The sequence below is a fragment of the Protopterus annectens genome, chromosome 1.part0, assembly GCF_019279795.1.
Source record: "Protopterus annectens isolate FY-2018-M chromosome 1.part0, PAN1.0, whole genome shotgun sequence".
Classification (NCBI taxonomy): domain Eukaryota; kingdom Metazoa; phylum Chordata; order Ceratodontiformes; family Protopteridae; genus Protopterus; species Protopterus annectens.
The window spans coordinates 538,218,525-538,246,484 of NC_056725.1; the positions used below are offsets into that span (position 1 = coordinate 538,218,525).

A 27,960-nucleotide genomic window follows, 5' to 3' on the forward strand; every position below is an offset into this window, starting at 1 on the left:
CCACGTAGAGCTCCTACTCCTGCTTGGGATCTCAATTTTGTGTTGGAGAAACTCACTCTACAACCTTTTGAGCCTGCAGCTACTACAGAGTTGAAATATTTATCATGGAAGACTGCTTTTGTGTTGGCCATTACCTCTGCAAGAAGGGTTTCTGAATTGCAGGCCCTTATGGCAGTGGAGCCTTTCTTAATTTTCCATAAGGATAGGGTATCTTTGCGTACTAATCCTTCCTTTATGCCTAAAGTGGTTTCTAGTGTGGCTTTAAACCAAACTATTCATTTGCCTACTTTTTATGCAAATCCCCAAAATAAAGGGGAAAAGATTTTGCACACTTTAGATGTACACAGGCAGTTGCGATATTATTTGAGCAGAACTAAAGGGTTCAGGCAGTCTCAGCAGTTATTTGTTTCTTTTGCTTTGAGTTCTCAGGGCAAGCCTGTGTCAAAACAAACTATTTCTCAGTGGATTGGGTTTTGCATTGCTTTCTGTTATTCCCATCATGGCAAGGAGATTCCAGCTGGGATTAGGCCTCATTCCACTAGGGCTACTGCCACTGACAGCTTTTTAAGGGGGGTGGCAACTAAAGATATTTTGGAGGCAGCTACTTGGAGTTCAGTGCATACTTTCTCTAAGCATTATCACCTTCCACTTTACTCTAAATCTAGGGCTGGTTTTGCCACTGCTATTTTACAGGGCATTTTGGCAGCTCCTGCTTCTTTATAGTTTTGCCATCCTCCCTTACCTCTCCTTTGGGATTCTACCCAAGTGTAAGGACTGCAGCAATGTGAGATGAAGAACATAGTACAGTTTTGTACCTACCATAAATGTAGATGTTCGAAGATCCACATTGCTGCAGTCCAATTTACCCTCCCTCCTTCCCCTCTGTAGTTAGAGGTGGTTGTGTGGGTTGGGTTGTAAATATTGTGTATATTGTATATATTGTACATATTTTTAGTGCAAGGGTGGTTGGTTGGTTGTTTGCTGTCTTTTGGTTTTGACCTTTCTTTTTAGGGTCTTCTGACATCTGGGGCAAGAAAAGACTGAGGATATGACGTCGGTCATGCGCATTTGTACCCTGACGTCCTGATGTCAGTCTAATGCGCCTTGACCGACGTCAGCCTTATACTTTGATATTCGGGCCGACCGAGGACAGCGGACTACCCAAGTGTAAGGACTGCAGCAATGTGGATCTTCAAACATCTATATTTATGGTAGGTACAAAACTGTACTTTATTCTGGAGGCACCCCTTTTTTCTCAAAAAACAACAAGAACAATTCTAATACATTTTTTGTGTAGGTCACACACAATTGTAACGACTAGCTCAGAAACGAAGATTACTAGCCACTAATGTTTTCTGTCATTTCAAAACCAGTGAAAGAAAAATGTACAGAGATAAAAGGACATGTGTTTTCTGTTGAGGAAAATGCCAAAGGACTGGACCCACTCTCTTATTCCGTCAGTTCCAGATTACCTTACTCTCTATTGTCCTTTCTGCTTCCACTGCCAGATTACCATCAGACCTGCATCCAGGTCTGTTGGCCTATTTGTCCCACAGAGCCAACTGAGAAGATGTCATTTAGACAGCTGTTTGGGGTTGGTTTGGATTTTTCTCTGCATCCAAAGCACGATACTGGCCAGTAACAAGAGTGGTATACACAACGTAAAACAAAACATTTGATGTTATGTGATCCTATCTCGCCTACATTCTTTACTGATGGGCTCGGAGCCGATCCCTCTGCTCCGACTCGGCACACTATGCTATAGAGCGAAGCCTCTTATTGGCTGAGCTATTTTCTATCCCAGGATGCACCACCACTAATCCCCCAGATCTCGTTTGCCGCTTACAAGCTAGGACGTGGTCTCAAACTTGGCTGAGCCAAGTACTGTTTTCTTCAAAGTTTCCTGTCAGGAATTTTGCTATTCTTACCCTAAAAGCTGTTTTAACAGCTATTGTTGTACGAGTGTGTTTTGCTGACGTTTGTTGTGGAAAATTGTGTTTTTGATTAAGGGAAAGGTTTCCCGTTTGTTAGAGGGGCCTTCCCCTATTCTTTATCTAGTGTCTTTTGTAAAACAACAAAGTTGGTTAAAAATTTTTTGTTTTGTGGTAAAATCTTCATTACTGAACAGATACTGCTACTTTAACTTGTTTTTAGTGCCTGTTAGTCAGTATGTCAAAAGAACATAGACCCTCTGGGTTTAAAAAGTGCGCGAGGTGTGGTTATAAAATGTCTATAACTGACGACCACTCCTCGTGCGTATATTGTTTAGGCGCCAAGCACCTACAGGAGTCCTGTAGCGTGTGTCACGCCTTTTCTTCTAGAGTCCTCCAAGAGAGGAAGAATAAATTAATATTGAAAGGGCTGATTAAACCCTCCTTCGAGGCGGCCTTATCTTCCTCTTCCTCTCCTAGCAAGAAGAAAAAAGCGTCGGCTCCGACCAGTCTGTCTGAACCGACTGCCAAGAAACCTAGGCAGGCTTCTCCATCGGCTCCACGGACTTCGGAGCCGAGGGCGGAACAGTCTGCCTCGATGCCTCCAGTCTCGACTCCTCTGGTTTCGGAGCAGAGGACTGGGGCGTCGAGAGGCGGGTCACCTTCATCGGCTCCACTGATTTCGGAGCCGATGAGGGTTGCCGGCTCAGACTCTTCCCCTTCGGCGCCGAAGCCCTCCTCGGCACCGAGGGAAATTGTTTTGGGATCTTCCTCGGAACCGATATTGGTCGAGTCCATTCGGAGCCGGTCCCCCAGTCCTTTGGAGCCGATGGAGAAGTCGGTTCGGACCCGATCGGTCTCATCTAGATCCTCCAAGATGTCTGATTTGGACATCGACAGGGTGCTCCTAAGACTTTTCCAGTCTCCTGTGTTCCAAAAGTTAGTTTTGGCTCCAGCCCATTCGGCTTCGGAGCCGATGGTCCACCCTGTAGTTATGGTTCCTCCTCCAACAACCTCGGCACCGTTGGAGCCGGTGCTGGTGGAGCCGATGGAGGTTTTCGGGTCGGGCCCGACCCTTTCTCCAACCCCGGCTCTCGAGTCGGAGTTCGGTACGCGGACCTCCTCTGTCAGCCCCGGGGGGGACGCTTCGGGACTGATGTTTTCGGTCCCAAGCCTTCCTCTTAGTGCATCTGCTGCGGGGGTACCGTCTACTGTTGTGGACACGGAGGTGGGACCTTCCCAGGATTCTGGTGGTCCGGCCTTCAGGGCCATGCGGAGTGCTTTAGCCAAATCCTCTTTGGCTACCTCCACGGTCTCTCCAGCACCTTCCCTGCATATGGAGACTGGGTCTTTGGCAGTCCCCCTGTCTTTAGACAGCGGAGCCCCGGGGACTGAGGTCACCCCCACTGGGGGTTCCCCCCCTCCTGGAGGTCCCTCTGAAGCTTTTTCGGAGGAACCTTCAAGGAAAAGATCGTGCAAGAGGAAGCACGTTGACTCCCCCGATGAGTCTCTCACGTCAGACACTGATCTTGATGATGCAGAGGGGTCCCCTAAGTCGTCCTCAGATGATGTCACCTTTGCAGACATCCTGGAAGCCCTCAAACAACGAGGCGGCTGGCAATCCATACCCCCTTCTGCTGACGAGTCGGTGTTCCTTAAGGCCTTCGGGGCTCAGCCCTCCGCCTCCTGGGTGTCTCCGCCCTTCGACGAGCTCCTAGATTTGATCTGTCGAAGGGCGTGGGAACACCCAGACTCTGTGGAACCGGTGCCTGCTCATCCAAATAAGTTCCTGTCAGCACCCCCAGAAAAGGAGTTTTTGACGAAAGGTGTGGCTGTAGATGCCTTGGTGGTGGCATCTGCTACCCAGCAAGATGTAGCAGAGGCTTCAACGTCCGTCCATCCTCCTAATAAGGAGTCTACGAGCATGGATCGGTACGGTAAGCGCACCCTAAGTTCAGCAGCCTTTACTTTGAGGTCCCTGAACTATCTAACGCACTTCACCAGGTTTCAGAGGGATCTGATCAAGGAGCTTTTAGATACCCTCTTGGGTAACCTACCTGAGCAGCTGGCCCAGACGGTTGGCTCTCAGTTGGCTACGCTGTCATCCATATCAAACTCGTCCATGAGGCTCATTTCTTATGCGGCCGAAGGGGGGAGTAGAGCGGCGGGTACAGGCATTGCTCTACGGAGGCAAGCCTGGCTCCGCCTGTGTCATTTTGCGGAGGCCTTCAAGTCCTCATTTGCCGACGACCCCTTTGATGGGTCCTCTTTGTTTGGACTCAAGGTAAAGGACACATTGACCCGCTGCGAGCAAGAAGGTAAGACTTTGACTGCCGTAGGGGCACGATTTTCCACTCCCTTTCGGCCTTACCCCAAGGCTAAAAGAGGAGGGAAAATGTGGTTCCGTAGATCTCAGAAGTCTTATCCTTCACAGCAGGACGATCCCCCTTCTAGAGGCAGAGGAGGGGGAAATTCTTCTGGAAGATGCCGTCCCAGAGGCGGCAGAGGCCCCCGCAACACTGGAGACCGCGAGTCCTTTCATGGCTCTTCAGCCTTTCACAGTCCCTGAGGGATTGCCCGACTCTGCAGCTCCGGAGCCAGTCGGGGGTCGTTTTTCGAGGCACCTAAAAGCCTGGGAAGGTATCACTCAGGACCGATGGGTGCTTCGAATTATCACCGGAGGTTACACCATCCCCTTTTTTCACTCCCCACCTCAGTCCAAAAAAATCCCGGACCCGCCACCCCGTCACCGGGAAATTGCAGCCTTAGAAGTTTCAAAGCTGCTTCAAAAAGGAGTCATCCAACCAGTCCCCGCAGACCAGATCGGATTAGGGACTTACTCAAGATTCTTTTTGGTGCCAAAAAAGACCGGGGACTTAGGCTCATTTTGGATCTCAGCATTCTAAATCGTTCAGTCAAAAAGTCCAAGTTCCGAATGGTCACCCTACAATCCATTCTCCCACTGCTGGAGAAAGTTGTTTGGATATGCTCCATAGATCTCAAGGATGCTTATTACCATATCATGGTACATCAAGCGTCCAGGAGACATCTGCGCTTCTGCCTAGGAGACAGTCATTTTCAGTTCCGCGCGCTGCCCTTTGGTCTCACCACAGTCCCCAGGGTGTTCACCAAATGTTTGGCGGTCGTGACTGCTCACCTGAGAAGTCTAGGATTCCAGGTGTTTCCGTATCTAGACGACTGGCTCCTGACTGCCACCTCCAAGCATCTACTATTGCGGAGCCTACAAGCCACAATATCACTGGGCACTTCCCTTGGAATCACCTTCAATTGGCCAAAGTCTGTGTTGCTGCCATCTCAACGCATAAGATTCATCGGAGTAGAGATAGACCCGCATTCGGTTTGAGTCTATCTACCTACAGAAAGGATACAAACCATACAGGCTCAAGTTCGAGCCTTACTTCCCAGATCCAAGGCTCCAGCCAGAATGGTCCTGCAGATATTGGGATCTATGTCCGCCACGGTTCTTCTAGTTCCCCTAGCAAGGTTGCACATGAGAATTCTCCAGTGGCTTCTTTCAACACAGTGGTCCTTTCAGGATATCCCTCTCGGTCACCTCATATGGATCACGGAAACCTGCAAACGGGACCTTCGCTGGTGGCTGGTGCCCTCCAATCTGGATCAGGGACGACCCTTTGTTCCACCTCCTCCTGTGGCCACTTTGACTACGGACGCCACCCAGATGGGGTTGGGGGGGCATTCCTTGGGCAGGTCAGTCCAAGGCAAGTGGCATTCGGAAGAGACCCTACTTCATGTCAACATCTTAGAAATGAGGGCGTTTTTTCTGTCCCTACAAGCCCTTCACGATTATCTCCCTCAGGGCGTAATTGCTGTTCACTCCGACAACATGTCAGTAGTCTGGTACCTGAACAAGCAGGGAGGGACCAGATCATACCCCCTTTGCAGAGAGGCCATGAGAGTTTGGGAGTGGGCAGTGTCGACCAAACGATTTCTACTGGCGACTCATATTCCTGGCGAGTCCAATGTGATAGCCGACAGACTGAGCAGAACTATCCTCTCTCCACACGAGTGGTCTCTGAACATTACGGTTGCAAATCAGATTTTCAGCAAATGGGGAATTCCTTGTTGCGACCTCTTTGCAACCCCGCTGAATGCGAAGTGCAAAAAGTTCTTCTCCCTCGCTCCGGGGGAGAGCCCTATGGACGCACTAGCCCATCCGTGGCCCACCGGCTTGCTATATGCTTTTCCCCCAGTTCCCCTCCTTCCCAGAGTGATCCAAAAGGCGTCTCACTTAGGGAGCAAAATGATCTTAGTTGCTCCTTACTGGCCTTGTCAGGTATGGTTCCCCTATCTTCGGAAAAATGCACTGGGACGGTCCATGGTTCCTGGATCAGATCCCAGACCTATTAGTTCATCAGTCGGGACTACTCCACCAGTCCCTACACACCTTGAAATTGACAGCTTGGCTCCTCCTCTTCCGACTATAGTCAGAAATCATACCTTAGACCCGGAAGTTGTACACATCTTATCTTCGGCCCACAAGTCTGCCACTAAGAAATTGTATTCTAGCAAATGGAAGAGATTTGCTATTTGGGCTCAACTCCGGGGTCTGGATCCAATCACTATTCCCGTATCAGAAGTCCTGAAATTTCTAACTTCCCTTTTCAATCAAGGTTCTTCAGTCTCTACCATCAAGGTTCAATTGGCAGCTATTTCCAATTTTCACGAGTCTGTAAACCCACCTTTAATGAGCAACCGATTGTGTAAGACCTTCATGAAAGGTGCTGCGCTTTTACGACCTCCAATTTTTCATCCTGCTCCTCCATGGGATCTCGATGTGGTGTTATGTGCCTTAACTTCCTCCCCCTTCGAACCGGCAGCAACATGTGATTTAAAATTTCTGTCGTGGAAAACTGCCTTTCTGGTTGCGATTACTTCTGCCAGAAGGGTTTCAGAGCTTCAAGCTTTGTCTGTAATACCTCCGTATTTGGTTTTTCACAAAGATAGAGTATCTTTCAGGCCAAATCCATCCTTTGTCCCTAAGGTTTGTTCCAGTTTTTGCCTACAACAGTCATTAGAACTTCCAGTTTTCTTTCCAAAGTACTCAAACAAAGCGGAATACATATTCCACACATTAGATGTCCACAGGCAATTGCGTTTTTATTTAGATAGGTCCAAACAAACAAGGAAAAACAGATCAATTGTTTGTATCCTTTTCGGATAATAAATTGGGCAAAGCCGTCACAAAGGTCACTATTGCCAAATGGATCAGGGACTGTATTACTCAAGCTTATTCCTCTTCTAATAAAGAGCTTACGACCTCTGTCAAAGCTCATTCTACAAGAGCTATGGCTACTTCAATAGCATTTCATTCTAAGCTTGCCATTAGTGACATTTGTGCTGCGGCTACGTGGTCTTCCCCGCACACTTTCATTTCTCACTACAAATTGGATGTGGCATCTAGGGGACGAGCTTCATTTGGTTCCACAGTGCTCGGGAGTGTTTTCCAGTGAGCCACCCAGGATTTAGCTGCTAGGGACGCTGTCCCATCAGTACAGAATGTAGGCGAGATAGGATCACATAACATCTTTTAGTTATGTACTTACCATAACTTTAGATGTTTGGGATCCATCTCGCCTACATTCCCAATAACCCACCCTCCTTCCCCCTTCCTTGGAGATCAGAGGAGATCAGAAGGTCCGAATCCTGTTGTCTCATCTTGAAACATCTGGCAATGTTATATGAACAAGTTATGTATGTGTGCATGAATGCGGACAAACAAGATCTGGGGGATTAGTGGTGGTGCATCCTGGGATAGAAAATAGCTCAGCCAATAAGAGGCTTCGCTCTATAGCATAGCGTGCCGAGTCGGAGCCGAGGGATCGGCTCCGAGCCCATCAGTACAGAATGTAGGCGAGATGGATCCCAAACATCTAAAGTTATGGTAAGTACATAACTAAAAGATGTCCTATTCCTATGTTGCAATATTCTAGGTGCGAGTTTCCAATTTTCTTATTTTTGATGATTGTTCTTGCTAACGCTTGGTTGTTGCAGCCTTTAGCTGATGTCAGGGAACTGCGGGTGCCAGGTACCCATAAAGATGCCCATGACAGGTGTGTTTTTTTTCCTAGGTCGGGAACACAATCAGTCCTCCTGAGCTATTTATCAATCATTTATGCCCAAGACCTTGCACAGCCATCTAGCTGAGTTAAACCTCTACCTGGAGAACCAGCACCTTTAAGCAGTTGGCCCTTAGGATGGATACTACTTTGGAGGCCGCACCTGAACCCTCACGCAAGAAGGCCAAGGTTCCTAGGCCTTCTTTGCCTGCCTCTCTGCTTCCCAACGCACCGCCAACTGCCATTCTATGGGTTGAGGCACGCTCGGAGGATACATCGACTGTAGCGACGTCCCTCGTGGAAGCCATTTCGCAGCCGACGACTGGCATGTCCGCAGAGCTTATCCAGACATCGGTGGTCAATGTCGAGGGGGAACAAGTTTCGGTGGTAAAACGATAATTGTTTAACTACATCGCGACAAGTCTTGCATTGAAAAACAGACCAATAAAAATTGTACTGTGACTTGTCCAATAAGAACACAAGTAAAACCTCAACCAATCAGAAGTAATTCTTACATCTACCAGTTAAGTTAAAAGCATTGAAAGATAGACCAGTGAGCAAGTAGCGTGCTCATCGCACGAGACTGGATATTGCACATAACAGTTTCCAATAAACACAGAAAACATCCTGGACCAATAAAAAAAATCCATACTTCTCCTGATTTGAATTTGACTAGTTAGAATTTAAGCCAATGAACAGCTAACTCGTTTCTATGTAGACCTAATAAGGTTGTAAAAAAAAAAAATCTTGGCCAATAGAAATGTGAAAATAACCCCAATAAGGCAATGGACAATACTCCCTTCATCCACCAATTCAACCAGAAAGAATTGTAACTTAAGCCTATTAACTGATGTTTCATTCTGTACATGGGATTTGATATTTCCAGAAGAGCTGATACAATAATCTAAGTATACCTTTTATTCTAAGCTGCTCAGAATAACACTTGGTTTTTCACAAATGTTGTTTACTTTGTGTCAGTCTTGAGCAAATGCTTGGAATCATGTTAACGAGCACAGCAAAGACATTGTATTTAAACAGGTTGTGCAGGTGTCAAGTACTTGCATACCAGTTTGTCATTTACAGGCATTTACTTGTTTAGAAAAGCATAATTGTGTACAACACTAGGAACTTTGATTTTATATCAAAATTACCACGATGGTTAAAATACAAGTGTTCCATTCATCTAACTTTGACCGTTCTGTGGTCTAATAGCAAATTTTCTTATCAGTCCAACATTAATTTATAACATATCAAATCTTTTTCTTTTATTAAATTATCCCTTGATTAAACTAAGTTTTTAAGAAGTAAATAAGTGAATCAATGATTTTATACTCTTCATGAGATTTGTCTTAGAATACTAGAAATAAAAACATGGTATTTAGACTGGGAAGACCGTAGCTTTCAGTCTAATCTGCCATGTGGCTTCTTGCTGTTCTAATATGTCCTCCACAATCCGTCCCTTGGATTTTTTTTTACTACCCTATCAAAACCAAAAAGGCAGATATGTGATGACTATCAGAAGAGTACATAACAGTAAAACCTGATTTCTGAGTGTGATCACAGTGCTCCACGCACTAAGTAGTTTTCTACACTAAGTATTTTTTTTGTAATTTGGTTTAATGGTAATCTAGCCTATGTAGTACATTTTCTGTCTGAAGAAGTTGATCTAATGGAGATGCATGCCATGTGATTTGAACATTTCATGCGTTTCCAGTCTCAAGGTGCTTTATGAAGAACCTCTGGCCTCTCTCTTGTGACCATTTCTTGCATATTTCATATGACGATATGTATATTACAGACAGGATTTGGGGATACACTCATTTGGTGGATGGTAGAAGTTGCTTTCATCCCAGTGTCTGCTGGTGAAGTTCAGTGTGGCAAAGTTAAGACTCATTTTGTCATCTCTGTTGTGGACCTGAAGAATTGGTTCTAGGCGCTTTAAAATCCTTGCTTCATCAAATGGTTACTGTATCTATTTTCTGTTTTGCAGTAATCTATGCCAGCAATTATGACAATGTTAGCGGACCATGCAGCTCGCCAGCTGCTGGACTTCAGCCAGAAACTTGATATTAACCTGTTGGACAATGTGGTGAATTGTTTGTACCATGGAGAAGGAGCACAGGTAATGTAATAACTGTTATAAATGTGCTGGTGCTTGTTTTGCCCTTTTTCACTTAATGTTGTTTATGTATAACCTGGCATTTGTGTTAATTTTCTAGCAGCGAATGGCACAAGAAGTTTTGACACATTTAAAAGAACACCCAGATGCCTGGACAAGAGTTGACACTATTTTAGAATTTTCACAGAACATGAACACCAAAGTAAGAAAGGCGTTGCTCTGCCACAGTTCATTTGCTTGTTATCTGAAGTTGCAGATGGAAAATGATTGATATCTAGTATTGAAAATTAACAGCTATAACTTGGTGTTCTTGGTACTTGTTTTATTTTTAGCATTGCATCTTTGTTTCTCTAATGTTGCTTTAAAGATCAGATTGAAAGCCCCTCCCTGTTAGCATCTTTCTGCTAGCAGTCACAAATGTATTGTAAAATGGAATGCTCTCTCTACGTTTTTTACTGTGAAATTAACTTTTAAAATGTCCTGCCAAAGCTGGTACCTGAGCATTGAAAACATATTTGCTTTCCCTTTCAATTAGTACTGATGTACTGACATTCTGGAAGCATGGCTTAAATTATTTCATTGAAGAGTTTGCCACACCAGTGTTGTCAGATGTCCCTCTTGTCACTGTTGCAGTATTCTTTACGGAAGGGGTCTCCTGCCTAATATAGCCTAATGTCTGACCAGTGTACCAACGCCTTTAGATCTTATAGGTGACGTAGGGCATAAAGATGACTTATGGACACACACTCAACTTCTTTGCTTCTAGTCCAAATGCTATTATCGATGTCTGTCTGAAAGCCATTCTGCTGTACTGGTTATCAGGGGGTCTTAAGATAAGTCCCCTTTTGGTGTGTGTTCTCTCCCTTTTTCATTTTCGTAATGTACTAGTGTTCATGACATCCAAGAAGGGAAGATGTCATCATGGGAGTCAGATTCCCCAAAAAGGCCATCACAGCCCGTGTTTTTTTTTTGTTTGCTTCCTGTGACCATAAGCAGTGTGCTGTATCTGTCAAGTGATTGTCCCAAAGACTCTATGTATTTGCTTATCTCTCTTATCCGTATACCTTGAGAACCAGCAAGTTAAACTTTTAGCTTATGGTGCTGTGGCAGAATCCTTCCATCCCAAGAGTTAGCTGTCCGCCAAGAAGGCCAAAAAGACTAGGCATGATCTGGTTGCTGTCCAGCCTCCCCTGGACATATTCCTAGAAGCTAGTGAAAGTCCTAAAGACAGTCTAGTGCTTTCCTTGGATTCCTTTGCAGCGACCCTATTGGAGGCTGGCATTGTTCATAATTCTCACATACCCTCTGACGCTTTCTCGAGGTCTACTCCAAACATTGTGGGGGAACCTCTGCTAATTATTTCTGAGGGACCGAGGGGGATTCCTCAAATTTTAGCGAGGGAAGAGATTCCTTCTACAGTTATTGAATCTCATCAACATGGTGAACCACTGAAAATCCATAGAGCAGATGTCCCACTCGAGAAAAAAACAGAAAACTAAACATATTACCCTTGTTGCTAAAGATCCTCAACATTAATGTCAGGATTTTATTCCATCTAATCAGATGCTTTGATGGCCTTGAAGCCACTTCAAGGGGTGTCTGTCCCTGCTTCTCCCTGGTCTTCTACTTCTGTTAAGAGACCTAGGCAATTGGACTCCTCAGATGAGACTTGAATTCTGGGGTATCTGTTACTTTACATCTCTCATATTCTTCCTCTAGACAGTAGTTCAGAGAAAGAGGATTCTTTGAGCCCAGACTCCCCCTTGGAAGAATTATTCTTTGAGGATACTGTTGCTGTTGATGGAATACTTTAAATGGGATTGTTCCTGGGTCTCTGACATTCGAAAAATGTATTACAGTTTTTATAAATGGAACTTCCTAAGCAGTCTACTGTTCCTCCTGGTTTGAAAACCCTTTTGGACACCTTTTCTGCTGCCTCTATAGCTCCTGATTCTCGGCCCTCCAGCTCCTAGGAAACCTGATAGGTTATGTAAGGTGCCTGAGGATTGCACATTTTTGTATAAATGCTCCTCTGCTGATCCTTCAGTGATTTCAGTTTCAACTGATTGGCCCTGTAAGCTTTTGCCATCTACTAAGCTCCTTCCATCAGATAAGGACAATCGAAGTATAGAAAGGTTGGGTAAAAAAGCTTATACTGCTGCCATGTTGTCTTTTAGGCCTTTTAATTACCAAACCCACATGACCATATATATTTTAACTTTACTTTCTTGGATAGCAAAGGTGGTGTCTGACCTTGCTTATTCTGATAGTAAGGCCTGGGTCCACTTCTCAGGTTGCTTATGCCATAAAATGAAGCTGATGCCACTTCAGGGCTGGGTTCTGTGATAAAGAGTTATTATTGGCTGCATCTTGAGAGCTTTCCTGAAGATATTAAAGCCAAGCTTTTGGATGCTCCAGTGGATAACAAAAATCTTTTTGAGGGAGCTGCTGCTAACCTGTTTTAAGTCCCTTTAGGATAAGGGTAAGGCCTTGCAGGAACTCAAACATATTTTCGTCATCCTATCCCCAAATTCCAGCGGAATTACCCTTTTTAACTGCCTTTGTCTGTAGGCAGAATTGCGCACCTCCCGAAGGTAAGAAGGTCTACATTCCTTTGCTAAAGCCACTCACACTCTAATCTCATCTCAGAAGCCTCCTTTTCAGGATAAGCCTGTCTCCATTTGACATTTGGCTTCCTCTTCCCCTTGGCCAGGTCTCTTGTCTCTCTCCATCTTTCTCTCTCTCTCTTCAAATTGACCTCTGATTATCTCAGACTCTTGAGTGTTATCTCATCAGCAATATTTTATGGTTTGGAAATGAACCCCCCCCCCCCCCCCCCATTTTACTGCATTCCTCAACCACCTCAAGAATGGCTTTATTTCCCAGATGTTTTGAAGTCCCTTTTGGATCAGGGCACCATTTAGCCTGTTCCACCCAGCTGATTAGGAAAGGGGTTTTACTGTAGAATGTTTTTGCTTCCTGAGAAGACCAATTCTGGATCTTTCTTTGATGAGCACCTTTCATAGGATCCCTTCTTTTCGGATGCTTTCTCTTCAGACATTGTTTACTCCTCCTTCCCCAGGCCTTGGTTTTTCTAGACATCAAGGATGTATACCTTAATATTGCCATTCACCCTCTGTTCAGGAATGTTTGTTTCTTCCTCTCATTTTCAGTTCTCTGCTTTGCCCTTTGGACTTTCTACTTCGCCAAGGTTATTCACCAAATGCCTTGCTCCTCTCTCTGCTTTTCGCAGGCTTCAAGGGATGTAGATTTCCCCCTATTTGGATGACCTGTTAATCCAGGCTTCTTCAACCAGCAGTCTGTTGCAGGATCTCCACTTTACAACTTGTCCTTTAAAAAGTCTGGGATTCACCATAAATCTTTCGAAATTGGTACCGATGCCCTCCCAGGATCATGTTTTTCTCTGGTGCAAGCTTCACACTATTCTCATGTTTACTTCTCCTCCTGCTCCTGAAGTTTTGCTCGGACACTCATTGTCCAGTCTCTTTCCTCTGTCATGGCCAGAGGGATTTCTCAAGGTTCTGTGTTTTATGGCCTCCACAATTCTCATGCTGCTTCTCGCCAGGCTCCATATGAGTAAGCTACAATGGTACCTTAGAACAGTGTGGGTTGAACATTGCCATCCTCTGGAGTTCCCTGTTCCTTTGCTTCCTTGTCTGAAACTTGAGCTTCAGTGGTGGATTCAGAGGCTGTCTTCTTTCTCAGGAACTGTTCACGGATACCTCAGACTTGGGGTGGGGGGCTTCTTATGGCATTGTTAAGGTCCAGGGTCTCTGGCCTCCTAATTGGAGTTGGGACATAGCGTAAAAGAGATGAGAGCTCTGCAAGCTTTTCATTCCCTTTTCCACCCTGGTCCCTCAGTCTTCACAGACAATACCACTGTGATGTGGTACATCAGCAAGTGGTGGGGCTAGGAGGTCCTATCTCCTTTGCAGAGCATAGAATCTAACTGTCTGGTATCAAGTGACTCTTCAGGTGGTTTGTATTCCTTCTGAGCACAATCCACTTTAGCCTCATTGAGCAGATCCAGAGCAGAGCTTTTGAATGGATGGCTTCACACTGACTTGTGTCTGGACATAGTTCATCAATGGGTATTTCACAGGTAGACCTCCCCTCACTGAGCAGGTCCAGAACACAGGCTCATGAATGAATGCTTCACAAAGACATGTCTCTGGACACAGTTTATCAGTTGAGTATTGCACAGGTAGACTACCCCCAAGACAACTTCCTCTAGTCTCCAATTACCAAGTCATTTGACTTGGTAAGTGGATGGCTTGTCTTTTCATTGAAAGGAATTGTTTTTATACTACCACTTACTCAAACAGCATAGCACAGTGTGAAGATGATGTACATATTGTATATCCTCTGAAGCAAAATCACGCCGTAAACTCAGACACTGAAATTCGGCAGTATACTGCACACCACACCTCCCAAGGCCATTACAATGCATATAGTCCATCATATGCAGAGGTTCTAAAATTAGCTTTCTTAAACCTTAAAGACCTATAAAAGACAACACAGGCACAAAGGACACTCAGCAAATTAAACCTACTTTCTCACAAGTCCCAAAGTTGAGCCCGTAAGGCAGGCATCAGCCTAACCAAGTAGTCTTGTAGGAGACTCCATTGTAAGAGGCACAGATATGCCTCTTACCAGGCTGAGCAAGGGAGAGTGACTGTTAATTGTGTGGTGCCAGATTCCATCTGATCACACATAAACTCAAGTCTTTAAAGAAGTGTCAGTATGACTTGGTTCATGCCGTGTCATTGACTTGACGTGGTACCTCCCTGGACTGTGTGTGTGTGTGTATATATATATATATATATATATATATATATATATATATATATATATATATATATATATATATATATATATATATTGCTCTCTCCACAGTGGTCTCTGAACATTACGGTTTGCAAATCAGATTTTCAGCAAATGGAATTCCTTATTTGCGACCTCTTTGCAACCCCGCTGAATCGCAGTGCAAAGTTCTTCTCCCTCGCTCCGAGGAGCCCTATGGGCGCACTAGCCCATCCATGGCCCACTGGCTTGCTATATGCTTTTCCCCAGTTCCCCTCCTTCCCAGAGTGATCCAAAGGCGTCTCTTAGGGAGCAAAATGATCTTAGTTGCTCCTTACTGGCCTTGTCAGGTATGGTTCCCCTATCTTCGGAAAAATGCACTGGGACGGTCCATGGTTCCTGGATCAGATCCCAGACCTATTAGTTCATCAGTCGGGACTACTCCACCCAGTCCCTACACACCTTGAAATTGACAGCTTGGCTCCTCCTCTTCCGACTATAGTCAGAAATCATACCTTAGACCGGAAGTTGTACACATCTTATCTTCGGCCCACAAGTCTGCCACTAAAATTGTATTCTAGCAAATGGAAGAGATTTGCTATTTGGGCTAACTCCGGGTCTGGATCCATCACTATTCCCGTATCAGAAGTCCTGAAATTTCTAACTTCCCTTTCAATCAAGGTTCTTTGATCTCTACCATCAAGGTTCAATTGGCAGCTATTTCCAATTTTCACGAGTCTGTAAACCCACCTTTAATGAGCAACCGATTGTGTAAGACCTTCATGAAAGGTGCTGCGCTTTTCACGACCTCAATTTTCATCCTGCTCCTCCATGGGATCTCGATGTGGTGTTGTGCCTTAACTTCCCTCCCCGAACCAGCAGCAACATATGATTTAAAATTTCTATCGTGGAAAACTGCCTTTCTGGTTGCGATTACTTCTGCCAGAAGGGTTTCAGAGCTTCAGCTTTGTCTGTAATACCTCCGTATTTGGTTTTTCACAAAGATAGAGGGGTATCTTTCAGGCCAAATCCATCCTTTGTCCCTAAGGTTTGTTCCAGTTTTTGCCTACAACAGTCATTAGAACTTCCAGTTTTCTTCCAAAGTACTCAAACAAAGCGGAATACATATTCCACATTAGATGTCCACAGGCAATTGCGTTTTTATTTAGATAGGTCCAAACAAACAAGGAAAAACAGATCAATTGTTTGTATCCTTTTAGGATAATAAATTGGGCAAAGCGTCACAAAGGTCACTATTGCCAAATGGATCAGGGACTGTATTACTCAAGCTTATTCCTCTTCTAATAAAGAGCTTACGACCTCTGTCAAAGCTCATTCTACAAAACTATGGCTACTTCAATAGCATTTCATTCTAAGCTTGCCATTAGTGACATTTGTGCTGCGGCTACGTGGTCTTCCCATACACTTTCATTTCTCACTACAAATTGGATGTGGCATCTAGGGGACGAGCTTCATTTGGTTCCACAGTGCTCGGGCGTGTTTTCCAGTGAGCCACCCAGGATTTAGCTGCTAGGGGCAGCTGTCCCATCAGTACAGAATGTAGGCGAGATAGGATCACATAACATCTTTTAGTTATGTACTTACCATAACTTTAGATGTTTGGGATCCATCTGCCTACATTCAATAACCCACCCTCCTTCCCCCTTCCTTGGAGATCAGAGGAGATCAGAAGGTCCGAATCCTGTTGTCTCATCTTGAAACATCTGGCAATGTTATATGAACAAGTTATGTATGTGTGCATGAATGCGGACAAACAAGATCTGGGGGATTAGTGGTGGTGCATCCTGGGATAGAAAATAGCTCAGCCAATAAGAGGCTTCGCTCTATAGCATAGCGTGCCGAGTCGGAGCCGAGGGATCGGCTCCGAGCCCATCAGTACAGAATGTAGGCGAGATGGATCCCAAACATCTAAAGTTATGGTAAGTACATAACTAAAGATGTCCTATTCCTATGTTGCAATATTCTAGGTGCGAGTTTCCAATTTTCTTATTTTTGATGATTGTTCTTGCTAACGCTTGGTTGTTGCAGCCTTTAGCTGATGTCAGGAACTGCGGGTGCCAGGTACCCATAAAGATGCCCATGACAGGTGTGTTTTTTCCTAGGTCGGGAACACAATCAGTCCTCCTGAGCTATTTATCAATCATTTATGCCCAAGACCTTGCACAGCCATCTAGCTGAGTTAAACCTCTACCTGGAGAACCAGCACCTTTAAGTTGGCCCTTAGGATGGATACTACTTTGGAGGCCGCACCTGAACCCTCACGCAAGAAGGCCAAGGTTCCTAGGCCTTCTTTGCCTGCCTCTCTGCTTCCCAGCACCGCCAACTGCCATTCTATGGGTTGAGGCACGCTCGGAGGATACATTGACTGTAGCGTCCCTCGTGGAAGCCATTTCGCAGCCGGCGACTGGCATGTCAGAGCTTATCCAGACATCGGTGGTCAATGTCGAGGGGAACAAGTTTCGTGGTAAAGCGATAATTGTTTAACTACATCGCGACAAGTCTCGCATCGAAAAACAGAATAAAAATTGTACTGTGACTTGTCCAAGAAGAACACATGTAAAATATCAAAAAACAGTCAGAAATAATTCTTACATCTACCAACTGAGTTAAAAACATTGAAAGATAGACCAGTGAGCAAGTAGCGTGCTCATGACGAGACTGGATATTGCACATAACAGTTTCCAATAAACACAGAAAACATCCTGGACCAATAAAAAAAATCCATACTTCTCCTGATTTGAATTTGACTAGTTGGAATTTTGGCCAATGAACAGCTAACTCGTTTCTATGTAGACCTAATAAGGTTGTAAAAAAAAAAAATCTTGGCCAATAGAAATGTGAAAATAACCCCAATAAGGCAATGGACAATACTCCCTTCATCCACCAATTCAACCAGAAAGAATTGTAACTTAAGCCTATTAACTGATGTTTCATTCTGTACATGGGATTTGATATTTCCAGAAGAGCTGATACAATAATCTAAGTATACCTTTTATTCTAAGCTGCTCAGAATAACACTTGGTTTTTCACAAATGTTGTTTACTTTGTGTCAGTCTTGAGCAAATGCTTGGAATCATGTTAACGAGCACAGCAAAGACATTGTATTTAAACAGGTTGTGCAGGTGTCAAGTACTTGCATACCAGTTTGTCATTTACAGGCATTTACTTGTTTAGAAAAGCATAATTGTGTACAACACTAGGAACTTTGATTTTATATCAAAATTACCACGATGGTTAAAATACAAGTGTTCCATTCATCTAACTTTGACCGTTCTGTGGTCTAATAGCAAATTTTCTTATCAGTCCAACATTAATTTATAACATATCAAATCTTTTTCTTTTATTAAATTATCCCTTGATTAAACTAAGTTTTTAAGAAGTAAATAAGTGAATCAATGATTTTTATACTCTTCATGAGATTTGTCTTAGAATACTAGAAATAAAAACATGGTATTTAGACTGGGGAAGACCGTAGCTTTCAGTCTAATCTGCCATGTGGCTTCTTGCTGTTCTAATATGTCCTCCCACAATCCGTCCCTTGGATTTTTTTTTTACTACCCTATCAAAACCAAAAAAAAAGGCAGATATGTGATGACTATCAGAAGAGTACATAACAGTAAAACCTGATTTCTGAGTGTGATCACAGTGCTCCACGCACTAAGTAGTTTTCTACACTAAGTATTTTTTTTGTAATTTGGTTTAATGGTAATCTAGCCTATGTAGTACATTTTCTGTCTGAAGAAGTTGATCTAATGGAGATGCATGCCATGTGATTTGAACATTTCATGCGTTTCCAGTCTCAAGGTGCTTTTATGAAGAACCTCTGGCCTCTCTCTTGTGACCATTTCTTGCATATTTCATATGACGCATATGTATATTACAGACAGGATTTGGGGATACACTCATTTGGTGGATGGTAGAAGTTGCTTTCATCCCAGTGTCTGCTGGTGAAGTTCAGTGTGGCAAAGTTAAGACTCATTTTTGTCATCTCTGTTGTGGACCTGAAGAATTGGTTCTAGGCGCTTTAAAATCCTTGCTTCATCAAATGGTTACTGTATCTATTTTCTGTTTTTGCAGTAATCTATGCCAGCAATTATGACAATGTTAGCGGACCATGCAGCTCGCCAGCTGCTGGACTTCAGCCAGAAACTTGATATTAACCTGTTGGACAATGTGGTGAATTGTTTGTACCATGGAGAAGGAGCACAGGTAATGTAATAACTGTTATAAATGTGCTGGTGCTTGTTTTGCCCTTTTTCACTTAATGTTGTTTATGTATAACCTGGCATTTGTGTTAATTTTCTAGCAGCGAATGGCACAAGAAGTTTTGACACATTTAAAAGAACACCCAGATGCCTGGACAAGAGTTGACACTATTTTAGAATTTTCACAGAACATGAACACCAAAGTAAGAAAGGCGTTGCTCTGCCACAGTTCATTTGCTTGTTATCTGAAGTTGCAGATGGAAAATGATTGATATCTAGTATTGAAAATTAACAGCTATAACTTGGTGTTCTTGGTACTTGTTTTATTTTTAGCATTGCATCTTTGTTTCTCTAATGTTGCTTTAAAGATCAGATTGAAAGCCCCTCCCTGTTAGCATCTTTCTGCTAGCAGTCACAAATGTATTGTAAAATGGAATGCTCTCTCTACGTTTTTTACTGTGAAATTAACTTTTAAAATGTCCTGCCAAAGCTGGTACCTGAGCATTGAAAACATATTTGCTTTCCCTTTCAATTAGTACTGATGTACTGACATTCTGGAAGCATGGCTTAAATTATTTCATTGAAGAGTTTGCCACACCAGTGTTGTCAGATGTCCCTCTTGTCACTGTTGCAGTATTCTTTACGGAAGGGGTCTCCTGCCTAATATAGCCTAATGTCTGACCAGTGTACCAACGCCTTTAGATCTTATAGGTGGCGAGGGCATAAAGATGACTTATGGACACACACTCAACTTCTTTGCTTCTAGTCCAAATGCTATTATCGATGTCTGTCTGAAAGCCATTCTGCTGTACTGGTTATCAGGGGGTCTTAAGATAAGTCCCCTTTTGGTGTGTGTTCTCTCCCTTTTTCATTTTCGTAATGTACTAGTGTTCATGACATCCAAGAAGGGAAGATGTCATCATGGGAGTCAGATTCCCCAAAAAGGCCATCACAGCCCGTGTTTTTTTTTTGTTTGCTTCCTGTGACCATAAGCAGTGTGCTGTATCTGTCAAGTGATTGTCCCAAAGACTCTATGTATTTGCTTATCTCTCTTATCCGTATACCTTGAGAACCAGCAAGTTAAACTTTTAGCTTATGGTGCTGTGGCAGAATCCTTCCATCCCAAGAGTTAGCTGTCCGCCAAGAAGGCCAAAAAGACTAGGCATGATCTGGTTGCTGTCCAGCCTCCCCTGGACATATTCCTAGAAGCTAGTGAAAGTCCTAAAGACAGTCTAGTGCTTTCCTTGGATTCCTTTGCAGCGACCCTATTGGAGGCTGGCATTGTTCTTAATTCTCACATACCCTCTGACGCTTTTCCGAGGTCTACTCCAAACATTGTGGGGGAACCTCTGCTAATTATTTCTGAGGGACCGAGGGGGATTCCTCAAATTTTAGCGAGGGAAGAGATTCCTTCTACAGTTATTGAATCTCATCAACATGGTGAACCACTGAAAATCCATAGAGCAGATGTCCCACTCGAGAAAAAAACAGAAAACTAAACATATTACCCTTGTTGCTAAAGATCCTCAACATTAATGTCAGGATTTTATTCCATCTAATCAGATGCTTTGATGGCCTTGAAGCCACTTCAAGGGGTGTCTGTCCCTGCTTCTCCCTGGTCTTCTACTTCTGTTAAGAGACCTAGGCAATTGGACTCCTCAGATGAGACTTGAATTCTGGGGTATCTGTTACTTTACATCTCTCATATTCTTCCTCTAGACAGTAGTTCAGAGAAAGAGGATTCTTTGAGCCCAGACTCCTTGGAAGAATTATTCTTTGAGGATACTGTTGCTGTTGATGGAATACTTTAAATGGGATTGTTCCTGGGTCTCTGACATTCGAAAAATGTATTACAGTTTTTATAAATGGAACTTCCTAAGCAGTCTACTGTTCCTCCTGGTTTGAAAACCCTTTTGGACACCTTTTCTGCTGCCTCTATAGCTCCTGATTCTCGGCCCTCCAGCTCCTAGGAAACCTGATAGGTTATGTAAGGTGCCTGAGGATTGCACATTTTTGTATAAATGCTCCTCTGCTGATCCTTCAGTGATTTCAGTTTCAACTGATTGGCCCTGTAAGCTTTTGCCATCTACTAAGCTCCTTCCATCAGATAAGGACAATCAAGTATAGAAAGGTTGGGTAAAAAAGCTTATACTGCTGCCATGTTGTCTTTTAGGCCTTTTAATTACCAAACCCACATGACCATATATATTTTAACTTTACTTTCTTGGATAGCAAAGGTGGTGTCTGACCTTGCTTATTCTGATAGTAAGGCCTGGGTCCACTTCTCAGGTTGCTTATGCCATAAAATGAAGCTGATGCCACTTCAGGGCTGGGTTCTGTGATAAAGAGTTATTATTGGCTGCATCTTGAGAGCTTTCCTGAAGATATTAAAGCCAAGCTTTTGGATGCTCCAGTGGATAACAAAAATCTTTTTGAGGGAGCTGCTGCTAACCTGTTTTAAGTCCCTTTAGGATAAGGGTAAGGCCTTGCAGGAACTCAAACATATTTTCGTCATCCTATCCCCAAATTCCAGCGGAATTACCCTTTTTAACTGCCTTTGTCTGTAGGCAGAATTGCGCACCTCCCGAAGGTAAGAAGGTCTACATTCCTTTGCTAAAGCCACTCACACTCTAATCTCATCTCAGAAGCCTCCTTTTCAGGATAAGCCTGTCTCCATTTGACATTTGGCTTCCTCTTCCCCTTGGCCAGGTCTCTTGTCTCTCTCCATCTTTCTCTCTCTCTCTTCAAATTGACCTCTGATTATCTCAGACTCTTGAGTGTTATCTCATCAGCAATATTTTATGGTTTGGAAATGAACCCCCCCCCCCCCCCATTTTACTGCATTCCTCAACCACCTCAAGAATGGCTTTATTTCCCAGATGTTTTGAAGTCCCTTTTGGATCAGGGCACCATTTAGCCTGTTCCACCCAGCTGATTAGGAAAGGGGTTTTACTGTAGAATGTTTTTGCTTCCTGAGAAGACCAATTCTGGATCTTTCTTTGATGAGCACCTTTCATAGGATCCCTTCTTTCCGGATGCTTTCTCTTCAGACATTGTTTACTCCTCCTTCCCCAGGCCTTGGTTTTTCTAGACATCAAGGATGTATACCTTAATATTGCCATTCACCCTCTGTTCAGGAATGTTTGTTTCTTCCTCTCATTTTCAGTTCTCTGCTTTGCCCTTTGGACTTTCTACTTCGCCAAGGTTATTCACCAAATGCCTTGCTCCTCTCTCTGCTTTTCGCAGGCTTCAAGGGATGTAGATTTCCCCCTATTTGGATGACCTGTTAATCCAGGCTTCTTCAACCAGCAGTCTGTTGCAGGATCTCCACTTTACAACTTGTCCTTTAAAAAGTCTGGGATTCACCATAAATCTTTCGAAATTGGTACCGATGCCCTCCCAGGATCATGTTTTTCTCTGGTGCAAGCTTCACACTATTCTCATGTTTACTTCTCCTCCTGCTCCTGAAGTTTTGCTCGGACACTCATTGTCCAGTCTCTTTCCTCTGTCATGGCCAGAGGGATTTCTCAAGGTTCTGTGTTTTATGGCCTCCACAATTCTCATGCTGCTTCTCGCCAGGCTCCATATGAGTAAGCTACAATGGTACCTTAGAACAGTGTGGGTTGAACATTGCCATCCTCTGGAGTTCCCTGTTCCTTTGCTTCCTTGTCTGAAACTTGAGCTTCAGTGGTGGATTCAGAGGCTGTCTTCTTTCTCAGGAACTGTTCACGGATACCTCAGACTTGGGGTGGGGGGCTTCTTATGGCATTGTTAAGGTCCAGGGTCTCTGGCCTCCTAATTGGAGTTGGGACATAGCGTAAAAGAGATGAGAGCTCTGCAAGCTTTTCATTCCCTTTTCCACCCTGGTCCCCTCAGTCTTCACAGACAATACCACTGTGATGTGGTACATCAGCAAGTGGTGGGGCTAGGAGGTCCTATCTCCTTTGCAGAGCATAGAATCTAACTGTCTGGTATCAAGTGACTCTTCAGGTGGTTTGTATTCCTTCTGAGCACAATCCACTTTAGCCTCATTGAGCAGATCCAGAGCAGAGGCTTTTGAATTGGATGGCTTCACACTGACTTGTGTCTGGACATAGTTCATCAATGGGGTATTTCACAGGTAGACCTCCCCCCTCACTGAGCAGGTCCAGAACACAGGCTCATGAATGAATGCTTCACAAAGACATGTCTCTGGACACAGTTTATCAGTTGAGTATTGCACAGGTAGACTACCCCCCCCCCCCCCCAAAGACAACTTCCTCTAGTCTCCAATTACCAAGTCATTTGACTTGGTAAGTGGATGGCTTGTCTTTTCATTGAAAGGGAATTGTTTTTATACTACCACTTACTCAAACAGCATAGCACAGTGTGAAGATGATGTACATATTGTATATCCTCTGAAGCAAAATCACGCACCGTAAACTCAGACACTGAAATTCTCGGCAGTATACTGCACACCACACCTCCCCAAGGCCATTACAATGCATATAGTCCATCATATGCAGAGGTTCTAAAATTAGCTTTCTTAAACCTTAAAGACCTATAAAAGACAACACAGGCACAAAGGACACTCAGCAAATTAAACCTACTTTCTCACAAGTCCCAAAGTTGAGCCCGTAAGGCAGGCATCAGCCTAACCAAGTAGTCTTGTAGGAGACTCCATTGTAAGAGGCACAGATATGCCTCTTACCAGGCTGAGCAAGGAGAGAGTGACTGTTAATTGTGTGGTGCCAGATTCCATCTGATCACACATAAACTCAAGTCTTTAAAGAAGTGTCAGTATGACTTGGTTCATGCCCGTGTCATTGACTTGACGTGCACCTCCCTGGACTGTGTGTGTGTGTGTGTATATATATATATATATATATATATATATATATATATATATGTATATATATATATATGTGTGTGTATATATATATATATATATATATATATAGGTCCTTCATGGATGCATCTGCAGTCATAACAACTGGGTTGTCCTGTCGTCAGGCAGCCCTTGGTTGGCCGGATTCCAAAGTCTGGGTCCGGCCGGCTGATGTCGCACTTCACCCGACGTCATCTCTGCTGGTCTTGGGGTATAAAGGCACCAGCCCACGCCATTTTCCTCAGTCTTTCTTGCCGCGTGGTGCCCGAAGCAGAAGCTGTTCGCAAGTGCCGGTCGGTCAGATCCAGAGATTACTACTACCGAATACTACTCAAGACTTCTAAAAGCTAAGTACCCCGTTGGGGACTCTTTCTTGCCTCAGCCCGATGTCAGAAAAAGTCAATAACTGTTTAACTTGTGGGAAACAAATACCTCATAAAGATTTCCACTCTTACTGTTTGCCTTGCTTAGGCCCAGACCACGATGTAGCAGCCTGTTCGGCCTGCGCTTCCTTCAACCGACGAACGCTAAGGCGTCGGTCGGAGTTTGCTGAACAGTTTTCGGCTCAGATTTTGCGTACATTATGCCGCCGGATCCTCCGACTACCCAAATTATTAAAAGCGAAGGAAAAGAACGACACCGCGGTCCGCGGTTTCGGCCGAAACCATGGTGAAGCAAGTCATGAGTGTCTCTGTTTCGCCGAAACCGAGAAAACTGGTCAATCTCCAGCCGAATCCATGGCTACTACTGAGGCTCCTGCTACCTTACCTGAATCGGCCTCAGAAATTTTGCCTACAACCGTGGTTTCTACTGATTTATCAGACACCATCCCTTTGGATGTCTCTACCCCAGCACGTGGTGCTGCTAGACCCCCTGCAGCCATGTCTATCAAGGCCTTTGCCAGGGCCAAAGCAGCCAAATCTACTAAGTCAGTGCCTGCTAAACCTCCCTCTCACAGGCCCACTTCTAGTTCACAAATGCTTACTCTGGCAGAAGATTTAATATCCTTAATTAGGGGATCCCAATCTCACCCAGACAGGGCCTCTCAGCCCCCTGAAAAGAGATCTAGGACAGAGCCCCCCGAGCCAGTGTCCTCTGAGGCTTCTGCGGATGACTCCGACATTTCAGAACAGCCAGAGGACCCTTTTTCTACATATGAAGACTCCGATGCTGAAGAATCCATTCCAGCTGCCTCTCCACCAGAGGAATTTTCCTTTGGGGAAACCTTGCATGCCATGAGAGAACAATTCCAATGGCAGGAACAAGATTTCTCAGACCCAAGAAAAAGGCTTAGGACTTTTCTACACTTACCACAACACAGGCCCTTAGCTATACCTCCTGTTTTACCTGTTGTGGATGACGTATTTAATGATGTCTGCACTGCTCCTGATTCTTTACCTCCAGCCCCTGCCAAACCTGATAGATATTACAGGGTACCTGACACTCATCACCACCTATACAAGGCCCCACTGGCAGACCCCGAAACTATTTCCCAGGGGCCTAAGGCAGTAGCCTCGACCACAGCAAAAAACCCTATTCCTTCAGAAAGGGAATCCAGGTCCTTAGACAGATGGGGGAAAAAAGTTTACACCTCTGCTACTCTCTCAGCTAGAGCTTTAAACTGTCAATTTCACATGATCCAATACCAAGAGTTTATGCTTGATCAGCTAACTAAAAAAGTATCCTCTGATGAATCTTCAGACAAGAAATATGTATTAGAAATGGTAAATAACATACAACAGGTTAGTAACCATTCCTTAAAATGTGGCTATGATGCACTGGAGGCTTCATTTAGATCAGCCATGACTGGCACAGTGATAAGAAGACATGCATGGCTGAAAGAACAGGTCTTACCGGATCATGTTAAAGCAAAGCTATTAGATGCTCCCATGGATAAGGCCAGTTTATTTGGTACACCTGCCCAGCAGGTAATGAAGAAAATGGAAGAAAAGGCAAAATCTGTACAAACAGTTAAAGATTTCTTACAGGTTCAGCCCCAAGGTTTAGCAGGAACTGGCCTGCCAAAATTGGTCCTTTCCTGACTCCACAAGATCCCAAAGGGGCAGAAACAGGCGATCCAGAGGCAGAAATCAATCCAGAGGAGGTGCCTACAGAGGACGACAGTGGCAAGGTAATAACAGAGGCACAGACACAACCACTGCCACTGCAACAGGACAATCACAGTGACTTGACTCTAACTCCGCCTACCAGGGAGCAAATAGCAGCACCATTAGGCGGAAAGTTAGCCTTATTTTCGAAAAATTGGCACTATATCACAAAAGACAAGTGGATTTTGCAAACCATAGACCAAGGCTACCGGTTCCACTTCCACACCTTGCCAGTAAAAAGAGGAATGCCAAACCTGCCTCCAAACCAAAATATAGAAGCTCTACAGCAGATAACAAAATTATTCAAGATGAGAGCTGTGGAAAGAGTGCCAATAACAGAGCAGGGCAAAGGATTCTACTCCAGACTCTTCCTAGTACCAAGAAAAGAGAAAAGTTGGAGACCTATTCTCGACCTGTCCATCTTAAACACATATATCATTGTCCCAAAATTCAAAATGCTGACCCTACAGCAACTTCTTCCCATGCTGGGCAAGGAGTGTTGGCTGGTAACTCTAGATCTCAAGGAGGCATACCTGCACGTCCCCATTCGACCCAATTGCAGAAGATACCTCAGATTTCTTGCAGGATCAGAGCATTATCAATTCTCAGCATTGCCCTTTGGCTTATCTACTGCGCCCAGAGTATTCACAAAATGCCTGGCATCAGTAATCGCTCACTGCAGACTACAGGGAATCCAAATTTATCCATACCTGGACGACTGCCTGCTACAAGCGGACAACAAAAGCAAGCTGACAACAGATTTACAAAGGGTCATTTACTTGCTACAAGCCCTGGGATACACAGTCAACTTACAAAAGTCAAGCCTGATACCATCCCAGACAAGAACATTCTTGGACGCGGAATTGGACACAGTAAAACAAATGGCATTCCTAACTACAGAAAAACAAAAAGAACTCCCTCTTTATTTCTTGGCATTAACAAGACAGAACAAACTAACAGCAAGAAAAGTTCTGCAGGCCTTGGGCTTCATGGCATCGTGCATAATCTTGGTCCCACATGCCAGACTGCATATGAGAAAACTACAGTGGTACCTAAAGAATTTATGGTCTCAACACAGGCACAGCCTAGAAGCAGAAATACCATTAATCCCATGCCTAAAACAGGAATTCCTCTGGTGGGCCCAAGCATGCCAGTCAAACCCAGGCCTACCCTTCCACAAGTTTCGAACAAGCCAAACCATCACAACAGACGCCTCAGACCTAGGATGGGGCGCACATGCTGGACAAATGCGTGCAAGGATTGTGGACTCAGGACCAGCTGCACCTGCACATAAACCAAAAAGAAATGCTGGCAGTAAAACTGGCAATCCAAAAATTCAGACCATTCCTCAAAGAAGGCCATTTGATGATCAGGACAGACAACACCACAGTCATGTGGTACATCAACAAACAGGGAGGCACTCATTCATACCCCCTATGCAGAATGACTTTGGACCTTTGGAATCTGGCTCTCAGCTACAACATCCAGTTACAGGCAATATTTGTACCGGGAAAAGCGAACACCCTAGCAGACATGTTAAGCAGAACCACCTCGGATGCTCACGAATGGATGCTACACCCAGACATCTTCAAGACCATCACAAAGAAATGGGGAATGCCACAAATAGATCTATTCGCTTCCCCTCTCAATCACCAGCTCAAAAAATTCTGCACAAGGACATTCCACCCACTTGCATGGAAGGTGGATTCTCTTTCCTTCAGCTGGACAGGTCTGACAGCATATGCATTTCCACCTCTTCCCTTAATACACAAGGTATTACTGAAAAT

At 44.2% G+C, this 27,960-nt stretch overlaps 2 protein-coding genes across 4 annotated transcripts in view; both read left to right on the plus strand.

Annotated features, from left to right (window-relative positions):
• The first annotated feature begins 10,023 nt into the window (after nt 1–10,023).
• LOC122790497 (exportin-1-like) lies at nt 10,024–10,419 on the plus strand. Its single transcript, XM_044058394.1, has 2 exons — nt 10,024–10,151; nt 10,249–10,419. Exons 1-2 carry the CDS (start codon nt 10,026–10,028, stop codon nt 10,417–10,419), a joined length of 297 nt encoding a protein of 98 aa, XP_043914329.1. The 5' UTR covers nt 10,024–10,025.
• An 8,655-nt stretch (nt 10,420–19,074) lies between these two features.
• The window catches only part of XPO1 (exportin 1), a 1,770,162-nt gene continuing 1,761,276 nt past the window's right edge, over nt 19,075–27,960 (plus strand). For 2 of the 3 annotated variants that reach the window (XM_044061196.1, XM_044061203.1), the window contains exons 1-2: nt 19,075–19,202; nt 19,300–19,401. In XM_044061196.1, the coding sequence (XP_043917131.1) occupies nt 19,077–19,202; nt 19,300–19,401 (228 nt within the window). In that variant the 5' untranslated portion in view covers nt 19,075–19,076. The remainder of the gene's footprint in view (nt 19,203–19,299; nt 19,402–27,960) is intronic. The other variant, XM_044061211.1, reaches the window with a different exon arrangement.

Coding starts and splice junctions, on each gene's coding strand:
- LOC122790497 (XM_044058394.1), top strand. CDS start 10,026: ATGCCAGCAATTATGACAATGTTAGCGGACCATGCAGCTCGCCAGCTG. Junction 10,152..10,248: donor ACCATGGAGAAGGAGCACAG/GTAATGTAATAA, acceptor TTAATTTTCTAG/CAGCGAATGGCACAAGAAGT.